At 39.9% G+C, this 25564-nt stretch overlaps 1 protein-coding gene across 3 annotated transcripts in view; it reads right to left on the bottom strand.

Annotated features, from left to right (window-relative positions):
• Positions 1 to 25564, bottom strand: part of Kat6a (lysine acetyltransferase 6A) — a 72889-nt gene that overhangs the window by 6366 nt on the left and 40959 nt on the right. For 2 of the 3 annotated variants that reach the window (XM_059244890.1, XM_059244891.1), the window contains 10 exons: positions 24247 to 24382; positions 22498 to 22814; positions 20290 to 20408; positions 14885 to 15000; positions 10424 to 10565; positions 8648 to 8809; positions 7607 to 7700; positions 5122 to 5353; positions 3854 to 4067; positions 1411 to 2010 (listed from right to left, as the gene is read on the bottom strand). In XM_059244890.1, coding sequence (XP_059100873.1) covers positions 1411 to 2010; positions 3854 to 4067; positions 5122 to 5353; positions 7607 to 7700; positions 8648 to 8809; positions 10424 to 10565; positions 14885 to 15000; positions 20290 to 20408; positions 22498 to 22814; positions 24247 to 24382 — 2132 coding nt within the window. The remainder of the gene's footprint in view (positions 1 to 1410; positions 2011 to 3853; positions 4068 to 5121; positions 5354 to 7606; positions 7701 to 8647; positions 8810 to 10423; positions 10566 to 14884; positions 15001 to 20289; positions 20409 to 22497; positions 22815 to 24246; positions 24383 to 25564) is intronic. The other variant, XM_059244892.1, reaches the window with a different exon arrangement.

Raw genomic sequence — 25564 nt, 5'->3', positions numbered from 1 at the left:
TAAGTAATCTGCATACAATTTCACTGGCTGTTACAATATTTATGTTTTCCACACAAGAAAATAGCATATTTGTTTTAAGACATAAATAGTAAAAATAAGCCAAAGATATATAATATGGCAAAGATATATTCTTTATAATCATGCAATCAACAGTAGAGATAATCAGTTTAGTTTTTCTCTACTTCAAAATCTACTGAGAATTTTCAAGTTACATTAAAAATGGCTCTGCTCCTTAGAGAAGAGCTCATTCTACAGCTGAGGCAAGGAATATCCAAGATAAATTTGGACTATCTTGTAGTGTCAGGAAGGGTTTCAAACAAAGCAAACCCCCATGACAATGATACTAGGAGTATGCACAAAACTAAGGAACCTCCAAATGGCCAGTGCTGGTGGGAGGAGCTAAGACGTAAGTTAGAAACAGTGTTATAAACTGGAGTATCAGGTCCTTACTGATAAAGACAGCAGAAAAGACACACCTCTAATCTACGCAGACACTCTGCTCTTAGAATAAGTAGCCACACACATCTTAAGTAGGATTTGCATACAATGTCTCCACTATAGTATGAAAAGGAGGGAAAAAAATAACAACAGCAGAGAAACCCAATAGGGTTGACATCAACAAAATGTCTGATATTTTAACGGATTCACTGCACATACTATATTGTAAAACACCTGTCATATACTGTGATGAGAATAGTGCTTCTTTACCTTCCTCTCAATACATTACCTCATTCTAACTAATGAGGGAAAATGTATAAAATACTTGACCTCAACCTTCAAAGCCGTATCAAACAAGCAAAGTCTGAGAAACTCACAACCCAGAAGAACCTGGAGAGAACACTAACTGTGACATGGAATGCTGGACAGGATCCTAACCAGAAAAAGGCCATTTAGACAAACTAGAAATCTGAAAAAAAATACGGTCTCTACTAACTAATAGACATGTTGTAGATCACGAACTCTGACAAATGTGCATGGCAGAGGGACTGGATTTGGGGCATATGAGAACTCTGTGTATTGTCTTTGCAATAATGGTGTAAATCTAAAAAACACCGTCCCTAAAGGTTTTCCTTGAAAGAGCATTGCTACAGAAAAGAATGATTTCCTGGCTTTGGGTGAGAGCTGACTCTCATGGCTAGAATGTAGCAGCCTGCATTCTGACTGGCTTGGGCAATGTGGAGGTGCACACCACAGCCTGGGATATGTCTGGCAAAGAGTAGCCAGTGTCCTCCTACCAGGAACTTGACTTTCCATGACTTCAGTTATTTGGTTTCCAGAGTCTCAAGTTTCAAGCTTATAAACTAACACACATGAACCTGAGTATGCTCCATTTCAGAACTACAGGACAGAGCAGACCTACAAGACTCGTCACAGCTACAAGAGGACAGACAAGACACAGAGATGAGTTACCTTTCTTTTCAGTGTGGGCTTTGTGAGAATTGGTGGCGAGTTTGAGCGGGGACTCTCCGGCTCTTCCTCCTCCTCACTACTCTCACTGAAGCCTCTGAAGATAGCCCTGTCCCCGTCACTGTAGCAGCATGGCAGCCTGTCACTTCCTTCTGGCACTCTGCACTTGAGGGTCTCAGGGCTTTTCTTCAGCTGTCCTCGCCACAGCTCAACACTCTCACTCAGTCTCCCCTTGGCCATGTCAGCTTTCCCGTCTGGCTGCACTTGAGACACTGCTGACTGTTCTTCAATTTCAGGGTATTGCTCTTGAGAGGGTTCTGATTTTTCCTCACATTCTCCATATTGTTCCTGAGGAGTTGATAACGTCTCATCCACAAGCACTTTGGAATCTTTATCACCAAAACGTTCCTGGGTCTTTCTGTTCTTCCTCCCACAGCGGCCCCTCCGAAGGGGTTGGCTATTGGCAGGAAGACTGTCCCGGGGAAGGGCCTGTTTGCTCAAACGTGAAGAACTGGCCAGTTCCTTAACTTCTGGTTTCTTTTCACTTTCTATTAAAGAGGAAGAATCTTGATCTTTGTTATCCCGAGACACAGACTTCCCCACCTAATTAAGGAAAACAAAACAAAACAAACAAAACCAACGTTGGTTAATTTTTCAGTCTGTTTGGTTGAGATAAGGAAACAGAACTTTAGGAAGAAAATTATTAAATATTGAATAGTTGCCATGAATGTTTTCTCCTTGATGGGCACTTTTTAAAATGTATTTCTATGTGTGATTAGTTTAATTCTCACAATAAACAATGAAGTATTATGATACTATTCTGTAAATGAAGTAACTGAGGCACAAATTCAAAATATCTGACTCTAGGTCTTGTGCTCATAACCACTATGAAATATCACCTTTGATATCAAAGTCGGTGTTTGTGGTCTATGGATAGAAGATGAAATTAAACATTTTCTAGAAATGAAAACTGATGCACAAGGAAGAACAGCGTAGCACAGTGGTTCCCACCCTTCCTGACGCTGTGACCCTCTAATACAACTCCTCATGCTGTGGCGACCCCCAACCACAAAAGCTATTTTCATTGCTACTCCACAACTGTCATTTTGCTACTGTTATAAATATCACTGTGAAGATCTGTGTTTTCTGACGGTCTTAGGTGACTCCTGTGAAATGGTCTTTCAACACCTCAGGGGTCATGCATGACTACTGGGCTATAAGAACATAGGCAAGAATTAGACATTTGAAAAATATGGAATTTTTACATTTTTTTCTGGAATATTTAATTTAAATTAAAATGCAATAAAGTAGATGAAATCTCAATCTCTCTCTCTCTCTCTCTCTCTCTCTCTCTCTCTCTCTCTCTCTCTCTCTCTCTCATCAAAGGGGACATAAAGGATAAAAGCACTACTTAAAAAACAGAGTGCTAAAGGAGAACCCAAACAAGTCACGTGTCACCTGAAGAAGAGGACTGCAACCACACACCACATACAGTCCATCACTAATGTTCTGAAGCCATCTACACAGTCAGTGAGACTCTAGTATTCTACTGAAAACACGGGCATGCTTATAATATCCCTTAATGTTCTCCTTTAAGGAAAATGTGTTTTTATTTCATTTTAACAGCTGTCATATTCAGACTCAATTCAGATTCTTCAGTTATTATATAGCTTAAAATGTGGCTCTTACTGGTACTCGGGTAAATATTAGTCATAATTAACACATTGCCAGAAACCTAATAGTTTTCTAATGGTCTAAGCCTTATTAAAAAAATGTAAATAAGAGCAAATATTCCAGAAATGTCTACTATGAAAATAAAACACTAAAATGCTGGTGTGACTATTTGTGTCCATGTTTGCATGTGTGTATGTATGTACAAGTTCACACTCACTGTGGATGTGCATATGGAGAGGAGAGGACAACTTTGGATAGCCTCCCTAAGGAATGCCATCTTCTTATTTTTTTAAAAAAAAGATTTATTTTTATGTGTATGAGTGTATGCTTGTGCACCACATGCTTGCAGTGTCTGAGGAGGCCAGAAGAGGGTGTTGGCGCCCCTATACTGGAATTACAGATGGCTGTGAGCTGCCAGGCATATCATAGGAATTGAACCTGGGTCCTCTGCAAAAGCAGCAAGTGCTCTAAATTACTGAGCCACCTCTTCAGCCCTTCTACCTTATTTGATGAGACAGGGTCTCTCTGAGACTTGAGACCTGCCAAGGCTGGCCAGTTCGTGTGAGGGGTTCCCCCATCTCCACCTCCCCAGCACTGGATTACAAGTGTGCACCACTGTGCCCAGGTTCTCAAGGTGGGTTCCAGGGGTCAAACCAGGTCCCCTAACAACTATGCATCTATCTCCTCAGTCCTCTAGTAAGGACATTTGTTGGAAAGGCATCATAATATATACTACAAATATTCATAAAAGCCATAACAAACCAGATCATACCCTTACAGTGGTCTCTAATTCTCTTTCTTGGTCTTGGGGTTCTTCTTTGTCTCCTTCATCAGCCTCCTCCTCCTCTTCCTCTGAGACAACAGAGTTGGAGACTATGACTGGAGTCCAGCGTAAGCATTCTGGATCTACATCTACAGGTCGAAGATTTAGCTGAAGCTTTGCCATATGATCCTGGATAAGTTTTTCCCGGCGGATAATCACAAATCTACAACCAGAGAAAAGTTTATAGCAATCAACAATGTAACATGGTAAGATAATGAACAGTGAGACACAACTCAAAGACCCTAGAGATGACAGCTTCAAAAATAGCTGTTGGAGCCAGGTGGTGGTGGTACACGCCTTTAATTCCAGCACTCGGGAGACAGAGGCAGGCAGATCTCTGTGAGTTCGAGGCCAGCCTGGTCTACAGAGCAAGCTCCAGGACAGGCTCCAAAGTTACACAAAGAAACCCTGTCTCGAAAAACAAAACAAAACAAGTCTGTTGGAAAGATAAAACATCGCCGAGCAGTAGTGGTACATGCCTTTAATCCCAGCACTTGGGAGGCAGGTGGATCTCTGTGAGTTTGAGGCCAGTCTGGTCTACATAGTGTGTTCCAGGACATCCAGGGCTGTTACAGAAAAATTCTGTCTCAAAAAAACAAAAACAAAAAAAAAGAAAGAAAGAAAAGATGAAACCTGTAACTGTGTCAGCCTGTGAGTTAGGTAAGAAAGGTAAGTGGGGCACACTCCACACTACAGGCTGACTCACACTGGCTTGCTCACTAACTCAGACCTCACCATACTTTCCCTTGCTCATCTGACACCTTTTCCTAGTTTCCATTTATTCAGCTCAAATATTTTTTCCCTTGTGACCTGACCATTTTAAGCAAAAGTAAATTCTGTCCTTCCCTTTAATAAATATTTCACTTAGTGGCATTTACATGGGCAGTTAATGAAGTAAAATGAACATATTTTACTTAATGACATTATTTTTAGAGCTGTTATTTCATATTGGGGGAGAGGAAGCTCCCAATACTAGAAGATAAACAATTCAGTGGCTTAGGTGCCAACTTTACAGACTAGAAAAAGTCTGTGTGTTCATCAGACCCAATCACCACACAAAGTGGTGATTCAGCAGCACATGTACTATTGAAGTGAATTACATCAGTATTCGACTGTCTGATCCCAAACTTACATCATCACCTTTTCCTTAACTAGCAGCTCCTTTGTCAACCTAATCCCATTTCCAAGGTATACAAAGAGGTGTGACAGACACTCACTGGTCACTGCGGAAGTCCAGCATTCGCAGGTGGTGGAGTGTGGAAGTAATGTCTTGAGGACAGACCCCAGTCAACTTGCTTAGCTTCTTAATGCTTATTTGTTTATCGTTTTGGTGATAAAGGCACTCCAATATTACACTTTTCCAGTAAGCCATGTAGGAAAGACGACCTAGATCTGACAGTGGTTTCTCAGGGGACCCTGCTTGGCCTTCACGCTTCGATAACAAATAACCTGGGGAGCCCGAATTACAAACATGTCAGAGACCTTAAAAACATCAATGTTCCTTTATACAATCAATCAACCCAAGTACTATCATCAATGTTAATTTCAAAGGCAAATACCTTCCAAAAATAGAGAATAACCTTTAAAACTATTTAAAACAATTTGCAGGGAAGGTTATATGTTTATATACTGAACACTGAATAATATTTTCTCTAAGTCAATATGTCACCTTGTTAAAATACGAAAACTGCTAAAAACAAAATAAAAGTTTCTCTACAAGCTGCACTAGTAAGACTAAAGCAACAATGCTGTTTAATTTCCATGTATTACTAGGGGAGATGGGGGGGGGGGGAATCTTTGTTTTATTTGGACCACTAGAGGGCGATACTCTATGTGACCTGAGAAGGAAACAGGGGTGCCTTGGTTTTGTGCAATCCTGTTAAGACTGTGGCTCCTTCCGTGAAGGTACTGTTGGTCACTTCTCCCCTCCCCTCCCCTTGGGAAGGAAGCGTGAGTGTACCCCTGGGAGCATGCTATGACATGACTCTTTCCTCCAGTTTAGTGTATAGCTTTCAAGAACTGGAATAAAGAGAAGGGGCAAAAGTTTTCAGAGAAAAATCATTGAAAACAGAAATAGTAGAAAAGTAGCTTTTGTCATTATGGAATATTTAATATCAGTCTAAGAACGGTAATCTAGAAAAATACATTACACTAGAAAAAGTTAAAATACACAGTCATCATACTTGTTTACATGCCTCAAAATATGAGTTAATCTAAGTATATTTCCCTAACCTTGTTCATTTGAGATAAGGTCTTTCTTATGCAGGCAGGTGTGGAATTTGGAAGTCAGCCTCCTAAGTATTGTGACTACATGGATGCAACATCCATGCCCACCTCCACACACAAATTAGTCAGTATGGTCAAAAGCCAAGTAAACCAAGCTTAAATGGTTAAGAATTAGTTTGTCAGCCGGGCGGTGGTGGCGCACGCCTTTAATCCCAGCACTCAGGAGGCAGAGGCAGGCAGAGCTCTGTGAGTTTGAGGCCAGCCTGAGCTACAAAGTGAGTTCCAGGAAAAGCTCCAAAGCTACACAAGGGAAACCATCTTGAAAAACCAAAAAAAGAATTAGTTTCTCAGGACTACAATCAAAACCTTTAAGTTTGGCTAAGCACATGCCTTTAATTCCAGTATTTGGGAGGAGCCAGAGGCAGGCAGATCTTTGTATGCTCCAGGCCAGCCAGGGAGTCATAGTGGGACTCTGACTCAAAATAACAAAATAAACACACAATATCCTTAATCTGATCCATTATTTCTACATAGGCTCTTTTCAATATTTTCTAAAATTATCACTGTGAAACAGAATGTACATTTCACCATTATCTCTTTAGGACTGTTGGCTTTGACTTTTTAACTCAGATGAAATTATTTCCTGTAACATTCACTTTTAGGGCATTTAAAGCTGGGCCACGTACTTTCTAACATTAGGTAGAACTGTAACTAAACACACACGCATTTCCTCAGGTGACAGGGTAATGGAAAGAGGCAGTGCTGCACTTCCTTCTGAACATCTGTTTAGTAGTTATGTAAAGTTTCCAGCACTGCTGTGGATTAGTGCTACTGCATATAACTAAGTCCTACTGGAAATCAACAGCTGCACATTAACGACATTTACTGCTGATCTCATGAAAACTGCATCAAACAAATCTTGTTTACACTTCCATATGCATGTGTTCGTGTGTGTGGAGCAGATGCATGTGCCACAGCATGCATGTGGAGGTCAGAGAGCAACTCGCAGAGGGTGCCTCTCTTTTCCACCATGTGTGACACAGGGATCAAGCTCAAGTCATTTGGTCTGGCAGTAAGTGCTTTTACTCACTGAGCCATTTCGCTGGCCCCAACAAAACTGTATCTGGTATTAGTTATTAAAAAAATGATTTTGTGCTAAGCCAAAAGAAAAAGGACCATGGCTTTAAGTTTAAGAAGCCCACACAACAATATGATGAGAAATGGCAAGATGGCTCAGCAGGTAAAGATGTTCACTGCCAAGGTGATGACTTGAGTTCAATCTTCAGGACACACAGGTGGAAGAGAGAAACCAAGTCCTGTAAGCTGTCCTCTGAGTTCCACATGCATACTGGGGACATAACAAATGTTTACAACAGAGAAACAAAGAAACATAAGAAACCTACAAATCTTTAAATATATACACCCAACAACTCCACAGGAAGAAAGAATGAGAAAATATGTTAATACAATCCTTACTGAAATCGATGAGAAATCTGCCGTAGCCCTTACGTTGGTATTGGGGAAGAATCATTATACAAGAGACATTGTATTTCTGTTGGCAATGCTTTTCCTGGTGGAGAAAACAGAAGCCAAGTTTTAGAACAATAGATGGGTAAAGCTGAATAGTAGTGCTAATCATTAATAAACAAACACTACCAGCCAAAACCAGTCATGGTCCTTAGGGAATAGCAATGCACATCAAGAAAATGCCTCTGGGAGAAGGCAGGGCAATGTTCATCACTACCACAGATGCAAAGCAACCATCTCAGGAAGGTAGTAACATAAAACACAATGATGCCATCCAATACTACCAGCCACTAAAAACCAAAGTACTGATGCCCAAGGTCAGCAAAGGAACCTGAGCTCCCAGGAATCGGCAGCACCTTGTCAGCAGCTCCACCCCAGTGAAATATTCTAGGCAGCTCCTGCACTGCTAGAAAGGCCAGGCTACCATGGATTGTATACTTAACTGTATGTAAAATATTCCTAAATGTGGGGCACAAACACAGATTCATAAAACAGCTGATTCATTTCCATTCTTATTTAACTAAGAAGGTAGCCCCAAAGACCTCTTATAAACTAGGATATTCCAGTAATCTATTTTGTACACTTAAAACAGAGACTTGCTTCTGAATACATCTGTCATACAGTTTGACTAGAAACTGTATTTCCATGTCTAAAAATCCACTTAGAGTATTTCTGTTGCTAATGAGCTTCAAGAGGTAATGATGGTGTTTACTTCACAAGCTCTGTCTCTTAGCATCATGGGATTAGAGCTCAGGTTAGAGATTTTCCTCTTGAGTATACCAGTAGTTCTTTTTTCCTAGGAGAAGAGTCTGCTGAATGTTACCAGGCATCATCTAGCAGTTGATAAGTTTCTCAATGCTCCTTCTATTTCCTTTCTGAAAAAGCTAAAAGGTACCCCACGATTTTATATTCTGTTGTCCCTTCCTGAGAATCAGCAGAGATCGTCCCAAATTTCTGGGTGAACTAAACTATTTAAAACGACATACTTACTTTAGAAAAGTAGCCAACAAGGTGGCAGCCCTTGACATCATTCTGTGTTAGAACATAGAAAAGAAATGGCTCCACGTCATAATAGAGTGTTTTGTGGTCAAGAAACAACTTTGCCAAGAGACACAGATTTTGACAATAAATGGTACTCACATTCCCATCAACCTAAAGGAAAAAAACAAACAAAACAAAAAAGTGGTCAGGAAAATGTCCTTTGGTTTTAGAGTTACACACATCAGCAACACGCATCACTCGGTACCCTTGGTCTAGCCTAAGTGATCAGAACACACGGCCTAAATGCTACCCTCTGAAATGGCAGAATGACAACATTTGCTGTTAAAAGATGACCAAACACATAAGATCTTAAACCTCAACAAAACATGAATAGGTAAGCAGGTGAGAACCTAGATTTGAAATGGCATTTTTGCTTTTCTAAAAAAATTAACTTCAGGGATACTTCAGATGGCAAGTTTCATTTTCAGATGGCAAGCTTCATTTTCAAAAGTAATTAACAAACAATCTAAATGTAATCTCTTCTAAAATGTACTTACTAGGTAAAATATAATGAGATTGAGATCCCGGCGGCAGCCTGATACAGTACTGTCTGCCCACCATGATCTGGCACAGGCCCAGACAGAATTACAGAGGGAGTGCTAGTGACTGCCACTCAGAAGTGCCGGGCAGTGTGTCTTAGGTGAGCCCCTGGAAAGGAGCCTAAAGGGGGGCTGAGACCAGCACACACTCTGTCCATCCCAATATCCCTGCGCTTGTCTATGAAAATGCTGACGGACCCCCACACTAGCTATCTCAAGACAGTGCCACACTGACTGCACTCTAGGTGAGCTGCCTTACTATGACTTTCTATAGAACACATACCTACTATATGGAAAGGTCAAGAAGCAATTGGCTGCTGAGTACCTTCAAGCAATACTGTATAGTACACTTGACACTTCTGATGCCCAGGTGACATGCTCCCCTCTACTGATGAACTAAATGGGTCATCAAGTGAGAGAGACGGAGGAGATGCAGAGCATCTGAAAATCTATCACTACATTAATTAACAGGACCCAACATACAAGTACTCAATACTTAGCTCTCAACCATACAACTGTGGACCAAGAACTTAAAGACCACTGTTAATGATAACACAGAATCACAGACACAGTGTAACTCATACCATCATCCTATCAACCCACTACAATTTACTAATGCTACTAAACACACTTCCAGAAGACGGTCTTTTTGAATAACAGAAACACTTTAGTAACTGTTGTTTTTGTTTTGCTTTTATTCCCCCCCTCCCCCGCCCCCACTAGCTCAGGTTGGCCTGGAACTCACTGTGTAGCCCAGGCTGGCCTCAAATTCATGGCAACCTTCCTGCCTCAGCCTTCTGAGATTATAGGCATAAGCCAATATTCCTGGTTTACAAATCCCTTCTAAATGCTCTATTTCACAGATCTATTTTTATCACATCCGTAGCACAATGTAAAATTGGCTGGCATTTTGTCAAATGGAATCTTAAAAATTTTAATTAGCAGTATTTTTCCCTTTTAGTGATACATAATATAGTAAGCTACATTATGCCTGACGTTTTTGAGTCAATGAAATTAAGAGTAATTTATTGTAAGGTCAAGCTTGTGGACTTGGTGCCATCTGAACTGGCCTAGTTCTGCTTCTCACATTCATGAATTGTCTGACTTCGGAGTGAATGAACAACAGGTCACAGAGAGCACTGGTTTTGAAATGGTCAGGAAGACAGGTACTAGACAGCTACCTTACCTCAAAGACAGAAATATTATTCTTTCGGTAAATTTCATTGGCAGGAGGATGGAACCAACCACATTTCTTCATGTGTTGCTGTAGAATAGTTCTACTTTTCATATATTTTAGACAGAACTCACAAAGATACAATTTAGGCAGCCTGCAAATGATAATTAAAATAGGGCTTTATATTGTATAGATCTTCAAATCTCCATGACTCTCAACTTCTGCTGTGTCTCACTACCACCCGTGTTAAAGAGTGGGAAGAAGGGGCGCTGGTGAGACCGGTCAGTGGTCAAAGGCACCTGCTGCTAAGCCTGACAATCGGAGGGGATTCCCCAGACAGAAGTGGTGGAAGAAAGAAATGACTCCCACAAGTTGTCCTCTGATTTCTGTGTGCCACCCCCAAAATAAAAAAGAATTAACTTTAAAAAAAAGTGGTAAGAATGGAGCATTATCTCTAGGGGAGGGGAGGCACCCCAAATTTTAGATAGCAGCGTGGCACCAGGGCGAACGTGAGAATCAAGACACCTAGTTCAGTGAGCTTCCGAGTAGATTATAAATTCCCTAGCTTTTTACGTCAATCAACAGACCTGAAAAAACTCACATTAGTTATCCCTGAACAATCTCCAATGGGCAGAATAAATATATAGATTCATAATTCCTTCCTTATATATTTCTTCATTCATGTTTTAGATTTCAGTAAATAAGCTCTTGAATACTTACCAGGTATCAGACTCTGTACTAGAGACATATAAGTGTATATGTAGTACTGGGCAAACGGACATGAAGTGTACACTGTAAAAACATACTTTGTGAGTGCTTTTAACTATGAAACTATAACACTGAGTATGTTTCGGGAAGTAAAGCTCTACTATATACATGTCCTTTTTGCCCCTAAAGCTCCGCTTCTTTCCTTCCATAGTTTAAACAACAACAAAAACAAATAACATTGTATGAAACTCTGTTAATCAAAAGTTTATTATTCTGGGCAGGGCATGATGACATATGTATTTAATCCAAGCACTCCAGAGGCAGAGGTAGGCAGATCTCTTGAGTTCAAGGCCAGCGAGGACTATATAGTGAGACCCTGTCTATTTAAAAATAAACTAATAAATGAAATGAATGAATGAAAAAAATCACTCTGGGCTGGCAAGATAGATAGACAGCTGTACAATCCTGATGACCTGAGTCAGTCTCTGGAAACAAAAAGTGGGGTGCTGTGTGAGGGGTGTTGGATAGTTAGCTCAGGGGCAGAGCACTCCCAAGGGCAAGGTGGCCCTGAGTTATGTTTCTAGCTTTAAAAATAAAAATAAAAAGACAAAAGCCAGGTGTGGTGGTCCACACCTTTAATCCCAGCACTTGGGAGGCAGAGGCAGATGGATCTCTGCCTCTGAGTTCTAGGCCAGACAAGGCTACACAGTGAGAACCTGTCTGAAACAAAACAAAACAAACAAAAAACAAAGACAGAAAAAAAAATCACAACATCAGGATGTGATAACTTGCATTGGTAATCCCAGCATTCCTATGGCAAGACAGGAGAACTGCCCAGGAACTTTTGGGTTGGCTAGCCTAAAGTAAGAGCCAGCAGCAGAAATGAGACCCTACCTCAACAAGGTGGAAGCGCGCGCGCACACACACACACGTGCGCGCGCGCACACACACACACACACACACACACACACACACACACACTTAAATTTAAAAAAGGCTATAAAAGTATTACTCAGCAAGTAAAATTAAGGCTTAAAATTATTTTTCAGGTATTTTCATCTCAGTTGCTAATTTACATTAATTGACTAGCCTTGCAGCTATAATAGTAGTTTATGTTTTAAAAGAAGTCTGATAGTAGTTAAAAGCTTTGGCCCATTCATAATGTATACAAGGGCCAAGCAGGAACATCACAAATTAGCAAAATGTAAAAAAAGGGCCAGAGATATACCACATCAAATATTTCATACATGCTACATGGAGTATGACTCAACAGTCGGTTTACAGCTATGTGATTCAGAGTGTGCTCACATCCTATTTCAGCCATCTATATATAAACTATATTGCCCGAATATGCTTGCTGGACCACGTCTGCAAAAGAAGATAGAAATCTTCACCCCACAGAGTTACACCAGAGATGCTTAGTTAGTTATCAAGCTCAAAAGATGACAGTTACCCATGCTATAATTTATAGCAGTAATTTTTACTTTCTTTTCTTCCATTTTACCTCCTTATTTAGTAGCCAAGGCCCTAAAAACTGTTTGGCTTCTTTTTCAGTAATGGAGATTATGCAAATCTGGTTCAAGCAGTAATCTCATAGTCTATGCCTCAAATCAAGACAGGAAGAGAATCAAAAGGCAGCGGAATTTCTTAAGCTACTTTCTTACATGGGAATTGGCCTTATTAAGACCTCAAGGTGACCTCACAGCAAAAAGAGTATCATGAAGCTAATCTCTGAGTAGAGGCCACCCAGGTGTCAGGTTTTTGCCTGGGCCCCATTCAGGTTATATACTATGGCTTCCCTGGTATTCTTTTACTTTGGTTTAGCTGTTTGCATGAACCAGGAAAAGATGACTTAACACACAAGGCATTTATAAATACTTGGATCTTGTGCAGCATACCTAAAGTTCAATCCTATCACCCCTGTTAAATTTTTTCTTTCAGAATCCTTTCTTGTTTGCTACAAAATTTTTGCATGTTATGGGACTTTGTTTTAAAAGTATTTACTAAGAAATTAATCTAGAAGTAACAGTATAAAACAGTAAGTAGGGACCACCAAAATTAAGAATAGAGGTTTATTATGTGAAAAAGGGCCCAGAAGTGAAAGGACTTTCCATGCAAGCAATAGGACTGAAGTGCAGACCCAGAACCCACCAAGATACCTGGTGGGACTGGTTGCCCACCTGCTACTTCAGCAGAGACAGGGGATCCCTGAGCAAGATAGCTAGTGAAATTAGCTATATGAGTGAGCTGGGTTCTATTGAGAGGTCCTGCCTCAAATGAGTAAGGGGAAGAATCATACAGGAAGATTTCCTACTTCAACCTTGGGCCTCTACATGCTCGCATACACAGGTGCTTGTATATGCATCCACACACACGTGAACATGCATACACAAAGGCACATATACCACAAACACATTAAAAAGAAAAAACTAAGATCTCTAAGCATTTTACTCAACTCAAAAAGAACTCACAAGTAAATCCATTGAATTCAACTGAGTAGAAAAAATTTAGTTTTTAAATATATATCTGTAAGAATGAAAACAAGGACAGAAAAAAATCTGAAATTACTAAAGACACTATTACGTTGCTGGATATTTTTCATGGAGAACTAAAGGAATTACAATGAATATGGAACTATATGGGAAATGTCTAAAATTCTGCTCTAAGAGGATATCACAGCATAGTTCCTATCCCGTTTCTTTCTGCCTTTAATTATGATTCTCATTATACTTTTTGGTTATTTTCTGCTGGCAATATTTACTCCTTCACTGAACCAGCCTCTTTACAAATGGTTCTAATAACAATTTCATGAATACTTTTGCCTTATAAGACGAAAGTCCATGGCTGTACTCTCATCCTCTTTCGCAAATACAAGAGCTGGCTCTCTGCATCCACTCCTCCCGTAAGTAGAAGAGACACGGGGCTTGTGGTTTCAATTTCACTGCACTGTAATCTCTGGACAGCTGACATATTAATACTTGTGACAGAGAAAGCTTATAAAGAACTTGCTTTAAAATAATGGTAACAGGGACCAATGAGATGGCTCAGCAGGTAAAATAATATTGAGTTTAATGCCTACGACCCACATGGTGGAAGGAGAGAACTGACTCCCATGGTTTGTCCACTGACTCCTACATGTATGCTATAGCGCACACACACACACACACACACACACACACACACACACACACACACAAATGTAATAAAAATTACTTTTTAGAATGATAACTTATTTAAAACATCATGAAGAAAATAAATGTTTAGCCTTTTTCTTTTTGATCATACATGATCATAGCTATTCAAAACTCCAAAAGAATAAATCACTGAGTAACAGGGTACTGTAGGAGTTGATGAATTTCTTGCCTTCCTTTTATATGTACACATAACACATACACACACACACACACACACACACACACACACACACACAATGGATCATACCTGCATATAATTTAATCTTTTCTTAATAAATTCAGCTTAACTGCTATTATTCATAATATTACCTTAAAGATAATCTCATAGTATATTAGTCAGTCAATTTAGTATGGTTTATGGTTTTAAACAGTAGCTTCAGATGGGTGTTAGTCAGTGATGTCTAAAGCTAGCTAGAATGAAGCAGCTGTTTGAAGCACACTACTATTACAGACATTTGAAAGCTCTTTCAAATGTGAAAAGATGAACTGGATGAACCACCACTAGATACCTTCTAGTTCTAAAGTCTTAAGGAATTTAAAAAAAAAAAGGCAAAGGGCTCTCAAAACATACCTTGAGTATTCTTGAGGATATGGAGAGGAATACCAGGTGTGAATTTCATACTTCCCAAACTCAATGACAGAGGGACAGCGGACTTGTGGGTCAGGGGGCCCAGTTACTCCGACTTTCTGTGCAATCAAGAAAAATACTGAACAAGTTAGCTAAATCAAATACACTGACCTAACAACAACTAAATAATAATAATATTAATGCCCTAAATATACACGTTGTCTTTTCAGGACCCATAAGAGAACAAGAAATCAAGAGCAAGCTAACAAGTCTTGAAGTAAGTTGTATCTTTAAATGGCAGGCTCAAATAAATAAAATGCTAGCAAACCTCCTAAAACCATATGTAGTTTTGTTATACTGACCTTTGTCACTGACTTTTCTGCTTAGTGACACTGGACACTTATTTCCTCAAATAAGCCTACTCCCTTAACAATTTAATTATTAAAAGACACTGCAGTGCAGGATGTTGACTACTCCCTGAGCTAGCAACAAAACAAACGACCTACACTGATCACATAAGCACACACAGAAAAGAAGGATTTCCTGTCTTGGGAAAGTAAATAGTTAAGAACAACACAAAAATAATAAAACCAAGCAAGTACCAAAAAGGTCTTCAATTTGCACCACATGTGAGATTTTCTTCACTAGCAGCTGCGCACAGTTAGAATGAACAAAATCACACTTTGTTTTACACAGGCAATCTTGTTCTACTGTCTTTAAATGCAGTCTCGATGTTCCCCTCACTCCTGTAATAACCTAAAGTATACTGTCAAGAAAGGAGTAGGGTTTATAGCCCTGATGACCTGCCTGTCTTCTACAACAGAGGTTCAAATACAAGCTGCTTCTAAAGGTCAGGTATAAAACAGTAAATGCAAAGGCAATCTGATTTACTCTGCATACTATCTAACAACAAATTCACATATACATGTATGAGTTCATCACAGACATTTTACAAGTATCAAGCCACCCAAGAAAATGACAGGACTACAATTCAGGCTGACCAGATATAAGTATTAATAACTCTTCATCAAAAGAAAATCAAAATTATCCTTCAACACTGAGATTAAAAGCCCCCTGTTGGAACCCACAGATACACATATAACAAAACTACAAAGATGAAGACTCTATGCTATGGTCTGAATGAAATTCATTAATAAGAAAGAAACCTCTTCAGCACATCTGATTTGATAATTCCCTCCTTCCCCTTTCCTAATCATCCCTTTCCTCAAAGGCCAAGGGACTTAGCTCAGGTTTCACACTGGAATACAGCCAAGAGAGACCAAGCTCTTCCTGAGACCTTAAAACAAAAGACGATCATCTTCTACTAGCTGGATAAAATGCACTGTACCATCAGGAGTACCAGGGTCCTCCAACCGTAAACAATACAGAAACCCACCACAAAAGATGAAAATACAAGTTAGTAAATGGACTTTAAAAGGCTGTTCTTTAAACTGCACTCTGGATTCTGAGTCTTCTCATTTCCAAAGTAAGATCTTTTCATCTACCTTTGCAGTTCACAACAATAGAAGGAATATACGAAAATAGAATGACCAAACACCAACCCCAAAGCTAAGCTTCCTGAGGTCTGGATTAACTAGGAAGTATGAAAGCTGAAGCATGCACCTGCTGGGATGCAGCCTGCCATGGCAGAGTCCTCCCATCGGCCGCCCGGTGCTCCTCTAGTCGGATACCCGATGAGAATGTGGAGATCCAGTTCCAGTACAACTGTTTACACATTACCACAGCTAAGAGCCAGAATGCCCTCTGCCTGCACACACCTTCACTTCTGGCGCTGTGCAATGCTCTGGCACATGCGCTCATGCACTTATGTACTTTACCACCTCAATTCCCCTGTGTAGTCTTCAGAGGAAGGGTTTTCCACTCACTCAGGTTTAAAGACAACAAGGCTCTGCAGGAAGAGATAGCATCTATACATGTACTCACTCATTCACTTGCACTGGGCCCAATCAATTACTCAATTACTACAAGATCATCTTAAACATTTCTGGTCCTTCTGCCTCCACCTTCTGTGTTCTGGGATTACAGGTATGTACCATCATCATTTGATTTCATGTGGTACAGGGGACCAAACCCTAAAACTCTGTGCACTCTAGGCAAGCACTCTTACCAACTGAGGTACACATCCAGCCTAAGAAAAAACAATCCTTAATACAAATATGATCTTGCTATTCCATCTGAGGGCTTCCTAAAACATTAGATTCAAGATTAAGAACCCCAAATCCTAACTTCTGGCTTGTTTCTCCAGTTTCATCTGTGTGATCTTTACTCATCCCCTAGTCATACTGAACCGAGTTCCTCAACTCCTTTTTCTGACCCTGGCACTGTCTAGGCAATGCCCTTGTAGCACTCTTCTCACAGCTTTTTGCCTGCCTTGCTGACTGTCTTTTCAATCTTGAGATCACTACTTTCAAAACATCTTCTTTTTCTCCACATCTTCTGAACACAGCCACCAGCAATGTGGATCGGAAGCCCTATTAAAATCTTCCATTGCATTCCTCCTGTCTTTCTACTATCACTTTGTATTTTGTGTTTATGATTATTTGCCATTGTGTCCCTTACGATCGACACAAATCAAAGTTTCCGACACAAACTGAAAGTTCCTGAGTCTGTGTCTTTACCTGCATATTTAGTACAAAGCCAGACATATTCTAAATCCATCAATCTCATGGAGAAAGATCATTACATCAGAATTCCTATACATTCCTACTTCAATTGCTAATTATTTAGACATACAATATCTAGCTGTTTATGTCCTTAATGCAAGACACAAGTTTAATAAATTGCTGTGGAAATACACCCCTTTCTTGGAGTGCCTGCCAGTCTTCAGAGTTCATTCTCACTTTTCCCTAGTGTGCACCACATAAAATACAACAGTAAAGTGCTGGACGTGATGGTTAATCTTGATCACCCACTTGTCAGGATTTGGAACCACCCAGGAAACATAACAACTCTGGGTGTGTCCACTGGGCATTTCCAGAGAAGTTTAACTGAAGGAGGAGACCCTTCACACTCACATTGGGCAGGACTTCCCAATAGGTGGCCTAACTCTAAAGAAACCAGAGAAATAAAGCAATGCTGCCTGCCTGTCTTTGCTCATCTAGGTGGTGGCTGCTACAAGTCCTCCCCGACAGGAGACTCCAGGTTCTTCAGTTTTCCAATGTGGACTGAATATGAGGCAATCAGGAATCTTCTACACCTTTAATACCAGACTAGAACTGCTAAAGCATCCATATTCAAGGATGAAACAGCTACCAGCCTGCACATGACCACTATTGGACTATCCAACCCCTATTGTATAAGATAATCTACTAAATCCCTTTATACAAGTGAGTGTGCGAGTGTGCGCACGCACACACCCTTTGTTTCCCCTGGATCTTTCCCTGTAGGTACATGCCAGTTCCCTGGCTCCTCAGACACACTGTGCCAGAGAGAAAAGCTTGTCTGTAGACTGGCACCTGCTCTCCTGGGAAACACACACACACACACACACGAGTCTGTTCTTTTGTAGAAGTTTACCTATTACCCCAGGAGAAGTAAACATACTACTAGCCATATTACTATTACCTGCTGTCCTGGGAGTCTCAGTAGCCCCTTTTAACTCTCTCTAGTCATCTTTTTCTTCACATACCCATTACTCCTATTCTCATCCTATTTCTCCCAGCAGAAACATTCATTCAAACGTCCATCCATTAAACAAAGCCTTGACTTCAGTCTAATCAATCAGTTTACAGCAGTAAATAAAGACAAAAGTATCTGCTCTTAAGATACTTAAATTCTAGAAATAAATAAATTCAAGCTGGGTATGGTGGCACAAGTCTTTTTATCCCAGCACTTAGAAGGCAGAGGCAGGCTTTGAACTCAAGGCCACCCAGGTCTACACAGTAAGCTTCAGGCCAGCTAGGGCTATATGGTGAGACCCTGTCTCAAAATAGAGAAGTAAAATGAAATCAATTCCAGAGATGAGGAGCAGCACTATGTAGAACAAACAAACAGGAAATGGGAAGTCAGTGACACAATGGGTGGGCTAACAGTGTCATCTTTAGTTTGAGTTGGGGATGGCCTCTCTGGTACCATGGGGCCTAGAGGAGGTAAACAGTCAATCCACTAGGCCTGTGGACATCAGAAAGGACAATCCAGACGAGGGCCATCGAGTCCTAAGGGAAGACTACATCTGCTGCACCTCAGGAAGAAGGTGCCTGGGACTGGAGAACACTGGCAAGGGTGGAAGGAAAGCAGCCAGAGACAAGCGTGCACAAGACCCCTAAACCTTCAAGTTAAGGATACAGATTTGGGGTGGGTTTTTTTGTTGTTGTTTTTGTTTTTTAATTCTAAGTAGGGCTAAAAGACACTGGAGGTTTTCTGAGCAGGGAAGTGGCACAATCCAACTTAGGTCACACAATAATTACTCTGTGTAAAGAACAGACTAGTGACTGAAGGCAGGAGGCAAAGGAAAAGTGGAGGCCAAAGGGTCTGTCTGGAGGCTATCGTTAATACCCAAGCCAAATACGGTGGTTTTGAAGCAATTAGCAACAGTCATGTCCTGGATACGTTCTGAATCCACTGCTAATGGATCTAATGTGGAGCACAGGCAAGAATGCAAAAGAACTATCTGTTTGTCTAAGCAAACGTACAGACAGGATTACTGTTATGGTCTGGATCTCAAATGTCTCCCCAAAGCCACATGTTAAAAGACTTGGCTGCCGATTTATAACACTACTGGAAGGTCAAAGAATTCTTAATACACAGGCTTAAAAGAAGGAAGTTGGGGCACTGGGCATACCTTTAAGGGATTACTAGGACCCCTGTCCTGCCATTTTCTCTCTTCTTCTTGATGTACCTAATATCTCTTAACCTAAAGAGTTTTCACTCACACAGCTACCAGTACAAAGCAACATAACCAAAGGACCATGGATTACAGTCTCTGAAATGAGTCGAAACAAATCTTTTCTCTGAGGGCTGGAGAGTTAGCTCAGTAGCTAAGAGCAATGGTTTTTGCAGAGGACCTGGGTTTGATTCCCAACACCCACATGGCGGCTCACAACTAACTGTCTGTAACTCCAGTTCTAGGGAACATGGATATGAGACACAGGTTTACACGCAGGTAAGATATTCATACACACAAAAAATAGTAATAGTGAAATAACCAACTCTACTTAATACAGTAAGAAAATATAGTGTGCTCCATTAACATTGGTAATCAAAGCAATGTAATTTTTGGCAAACCTAAGGAGTTGCAGTGTGCCGAGAACCTGTAATGGGAAGAGCTGCACACCTGCAGAGCCACATCTAGGCTCAGTAAGCTCCTTTGGTTTTCCCCACCACACCGTCAGTCCTGTTTCCTGTGCTCTGCAGCTCCCTGACTGCTCAGCCTCATTATACAACTTTACCTGCAGCGCTTGCTCCTGGATGTCACGAAATAACTCCATATCTCTCTCCGTCATGATTTCCTGGCTCCCAAAAAGGCGCTCCTCGTTTTCTTGTTTGCTATCCCAGCCATCCTGATTGTCTACACATAAAGAAAGGACTCACATGTTATTTGCACTGTCTTCAATTTAATATGAGCTTTCAGTCTGAAGACCTTAATATTACTTATGTACTACCCAAGAAAAGGACAGCAATAAACTGACTCTCAGAAACATTACTCAAGTATTAAGAAATCTGTCCTTCTGATGAAAATCCCAAATTGTCTTAAATCTTCCAAAAAATACGACATAACCAAGTTTAAATTCATTAAAAGATTAATTTCAATAGACAGAACAAGAAAAGGGTATAAGAATAGAAATTTTATTTCAAAACAGTGTGACTATTGACACGTCTAGCAGGAATTTACTGTGTCAACAATCAGCACACAGTCTTAAAAGAGCTACCTTGACTGATACCAGGAAATACTAACTCCCTTCACATTCTGGGTGCCCTGTTAAAGCACAAACTCCACAAACCTGAGGACCACAGATGATAATCCTCTGGGTAAGTATGAAAAATTATGATAATCATCCACTAAATGATGGCTCTTCCTCAACTGGGCAAAATAATTAGTGAAGGGAGTATGGGGATTATGCAGCTCATTATCCTTTGCATTTGAAGATGACACTGCTGGTGACCTCCTCTTTGAGTATGGCTGAAAAGACCAATCAGTGACAGTTCTTTTCAGATTGACTGTATACACTGGCTCTGTTATTCATTCAGTACAAGAAGAAAAGAGACAAAAACTCAAGGATGACGACAACATTCTCAAACCGAAAAGATAGTACAATCTAAGGTAACCAAGTAGTAGTCTTAATGCCCCCTAGTGCACAATACGGATGGATGCAGGCATAGACCTAGAATTACATTCTGTGACGCTGTATAAAATGATGCACAAATTGTTCCTTAATATTTACAATGCAGAAATAAAAAGCATAGAGCCTATTAAAGCAAATGCAGCAATGATTAAAGCTTATTGTTAGTTCTCTATGTATTGTTATATATTTGTTAGAACAGTTTCTATTTCTAAGTTTCCAGGAGGTTCTTCTAACAATCCATTTTCAACGTAAATTTTAGGAGTCTTTCTTTGTAAGTCTAACCTAAACAAACTGCACATCTTCTTGGATAAACATGTTCCAACTGAAGCTCATCTATAATCTAACATGGAGTCTTGAATGTAAACAGTAACTGATCGCCACTCTGGTGAAAAGCCAAGTCACTAAGCGAGAAAAGGGAGGATCAGAGAGCGATGAGGACTTCTCTCCTGGACCAGTCAATCATTCACATATGCAGGAACGAAGAAGCAGATAATACAACCATTTGTTCATGGGACATTTTGGGAGAGGAAACAAAAATTAAGAAATTTTCATATAGAAGGTAAGCTCTTAAAACTTCAAAATAAATAAATAAACCAAACAATAACAAACAAACAAAAAGCACCCTCTCCTGTAGTAAGACCCTAGAACTTTGGTCCCCAGAATCCAGTTTGTTTTTATTTTTCAAACAGAAATTTTCTCAGAGCCCTTTCAACTCCATGACAGGGTTATTTTCTCTAAACTCAAGCCTCACTACAGAGACTACTATCTGCTTAAAGCTTTAAGTATCAGGGCAGCTGATCAAATTCCTCTGACTTGAAGTTGAAGTCAGTCTAAACATCAGGCTGAAGCTACCTAGGAACCTCCTTCCATCCCTGTTTAACATGTGAAAACTTACACATATACTTCCCAAGATCTAAAGTAGAAAATCATATATAAACGAACATCAGTTTAACCACAACTGTCCTTTCTAATTTCCTTCCAGGAATAAAGGAAAAGCCATGGTGCTTCAAGTGTTACACTTTGCAGCTCCCCCCCCCCCCCCCCGCTCTAATTCCTGCCACAGCATTATGTAAGTATGTACTTTTAATACATTCATATATACCCAATTTTTGTTTTGACACAGAGTCTCCCTATGTAGCCCAGGCTGGTCTTGAACATGTAGTCCTCTTGCCTCAGACTCTCCAGTGCTACGATTACAGGTCCATGCCACCAGGCTTGTCCATAAATTTTACAATGAAATGTAAATGACTAGTGTTAATGCAAATAATACACTTTTGGAATATTTTTGTTTCTAAGCTTGGTTCAAACTTTTACCTGTGGGCCAATCTGAAGTGCTTGATTTTCTGTTGCCCTTTTTCCTGATTCTGTATTGCTCAGAGTAGTCTACCACCTCCCCACGGGCTTTCCGCCCATCAGGAGAAGGGGTGAAGAATTTGGTAAGGCCATCAATGAGCCCTTTGGTTTTCTTGTTGAACTTCAAGGGGACATTGCTATCTCTGCAGAAGTCCAAGTCATCTATTCGCTCTAAATATCCTTCTTCTGATGATGATGCTGATTGACTGGAGATAGGGATTTTACGTTTCCGACCCCTTCCAGGACCAGTTCGCACTTTGCTAAAGGGACTTTTTGATCTAAAGAATCAAACAGGGAAAAAAATAGAACTATTAAAAAGACATCATTATAAGCTTTGTATCTAATATAAAATATAAACAGAAAATAACAGATTCATTTTTTAAGTATATATTTATATTAAACTAGCACTCAGGAGGCAGAGGCAGGTGGATCTCTGTGATGAGTTCAGGAAAGCCTGGTCTACATAGCAGATTCCAGGACAGCCGGGACTGCACATTGAGAGCCTGTCAAAAAGAAAGGAATGAAAGAGAGAGAAAGTGTGGGAGAGAGGGGGAGCAGAGGAGAGAGGAAGGGAGAGGGAGGGAGGGAAGGAGGGAAAAAGAAAATTTATAAACTATAATCAGTAATATTGTCTTAGAACCATCCATCTCCAGGAAGCCTAGCTTATAGGGCTAAGAACCCTACAACAGAGGTTAGAAGACATGTTTACACCCTTTTGTTACTAGTCATATACATAAGATGAACTACATCTCTAATCTCACTGTCTTCCTCTGGTAAATATGAGTTCCATCAGTGAACAACTACCTTTCTAGGTTATAACATCCTCTAATACGGTGATGACTGTACCAAAGAGTTATACCTCTACCTCTAAAAACAAAGACAGGTTCACTCTCTGGAGATCAGAAATCAAAAGATCATTTTAAAAGGCAAATTAGAGCTTGATTTAAGATGAAAACCATCAACTAGAATACTGGTTCTATATATGTCAGGTTGCTAATGCTCATTCATTTCTGTTATATCACCTATAAGATGAGACTAAAAAGAGGTTTACAGATTTGAAAACATTTTTAAAAGGTGAATTACTATAAAGGTCTTTCTAAAAGACAGAAAACTACTGAAACTTGTCCCAACACCTCCAGAAACTTCCCAGTCTACAATTTATGATTTTTTGATAAAAGATGAAAACATATTCCTCTTTTCAGGAAAACACAAAAATGGGACTTGGTTGTCACCTCAGTAGGAGCTGACCCAGTGACCTGACTGTGTCTACTGATAAACAGCTGAGGCTGCATCAGAAAGAGTCGCACAATTACAGGCTTTCCTTTACTGCTTTTACACAAGCAGCAGCGTAAGGAAAAGTCAAGGATCAGTCTGGTGCTGGACTTAGGTTTTCATTCCAGTTCAACACTTACTATTTAACTTTTGCAAATTAACGTCTGTGTACCTTAGCTTCCACTTTTGAAAAATCAAGTAGCGACAGCATCTACGCTTCATTAAGTGGCTGGAAGAACTGAATGACTGAACATAAAAGGCACTTAGAAGAGTGCCTGCCTGGCACTCTATTAAGGGCTCAGTAAAAGTAAGCACGTCATATAAAACTACCAGGTATAACAATGGGATTCTTTTTTTTTATAAGAAAACAAGTGACTCCTACACTATAGACAAAGCCCTATCCTTTGCTCCCCTCACCTTGCCATAAGTACAACTTACACCGTGTTTTGTTTCTTTAACCTGTTTTTTGGACGTCCTATTGGATTAGCATAGCGCCGTTTTATCTGCGCAGCCTTCTTTTGTAGAAGTTTTCGTCCTTTTTTCCTAGGTCGACATATTTGACATATCCACATGCCTGTAAAAGAATAAAATTCTATACAAAAGTGTAGCTACAAACATACTGAAAGATTTCAGATATCCCAACCTCTCGAGGTTAAGGACTAATGTGAAAATCGAATGAAATGCTTCTGGCAAAGAAAAAAAGGACATGAAAACATACACATATAAACATCTACAAACAGCTAAAAGAAATTCATACACACTCTTGAAGCTTGCAAATGGATAGGAGCCACTGATTCTCAGTCAAAAATTTCTGCTCTAGCTGGCTGCATCTGCACACGCCTTTAACTCAACAGAAGCAGGTAGATCTCCGAGTTCCAGACTAGCCTGGTCTACATATTGACTTCTAGAATAGCAAGAGCTATTGAACAGAGACACCCATGTCTCCAAAAAAAAAGGGGGGGGGGGATAAGAAAGAAATTTTGATCTAGAAGTAGGACCCAGATATTAGCTCCAAATTACAATCCTACAATAAAAAAAGCCAGGTTTCTTAGACTAATGGTTGATTCCAGGACAAGGAAGGAGAAAATCTAATAGTTTGAAAGATCTTATAATGTTATAATGCCAGAAAATACTCATAGAGTTATGTCAAAAGGACTCAGCAGTCAACTTGAGGGTGTTTCCAATGGCCAAATGATTAAAGCATATCCATAGAATAGAAAATTCATGTGTTGTCAATGAGTAAAGTAATTTAATAAATGAATGTTTCAGAAAGTGGTAACAGTTATTTAAGTCAGAATTTCAGTTAGTCAGGTTAGAAAGAATGGTGGACTAGACAGTCATCATTATGCAAATACCACATTAGCAACAACACAGGCAAGAAAGATTGAGCTGCCAGTTAGTGGGCAAAAGGGAAAACCTGTCAGATTTCTCTCTGACTGTAATTAAGTGATCAAAATTAACAGTCTGGTAGTAAGGTATATCATTACTATCTATCTGCTGTGATACACTAGGAAATGCAGCACATCATCTTACTGTCAAATTTATAAACTTGATCTAATAATAAATGGAGGGGTTTTCAGTGAAATAACGGACTAGTACTCTCCAAATAAGTTAAGGTCAGGAAAGACAAAGTTATCACAAGCTGAAGACAATCAAAGTAGTACGACACTAAGTGTGAGATCCTAAATAGATCTAGAGAATTCAAATGAGGCCTCTGGTTAGAGTTAATCATGTCAACACTGACTTTCTGGATTCT

This window comes from Peromyscus eremicus, chromosome 17, assembly GCF_949786415.1.
Source record: "Peromyscus eremicus chromosome 17, PerEre_H2_v1, whole genome shotgun sequence".
NCBI classification, from domain to species: Eukaryota; Metazoa; Chordata; class Mammalia; order Rodentia; family Cricetidae; genus Peromyscus; species Peromyscus eremicus.
Note: the sequence above shows the minus strand (reverse complement) of the source record. Positions and strands in the feature narration are given on the sequence as shown.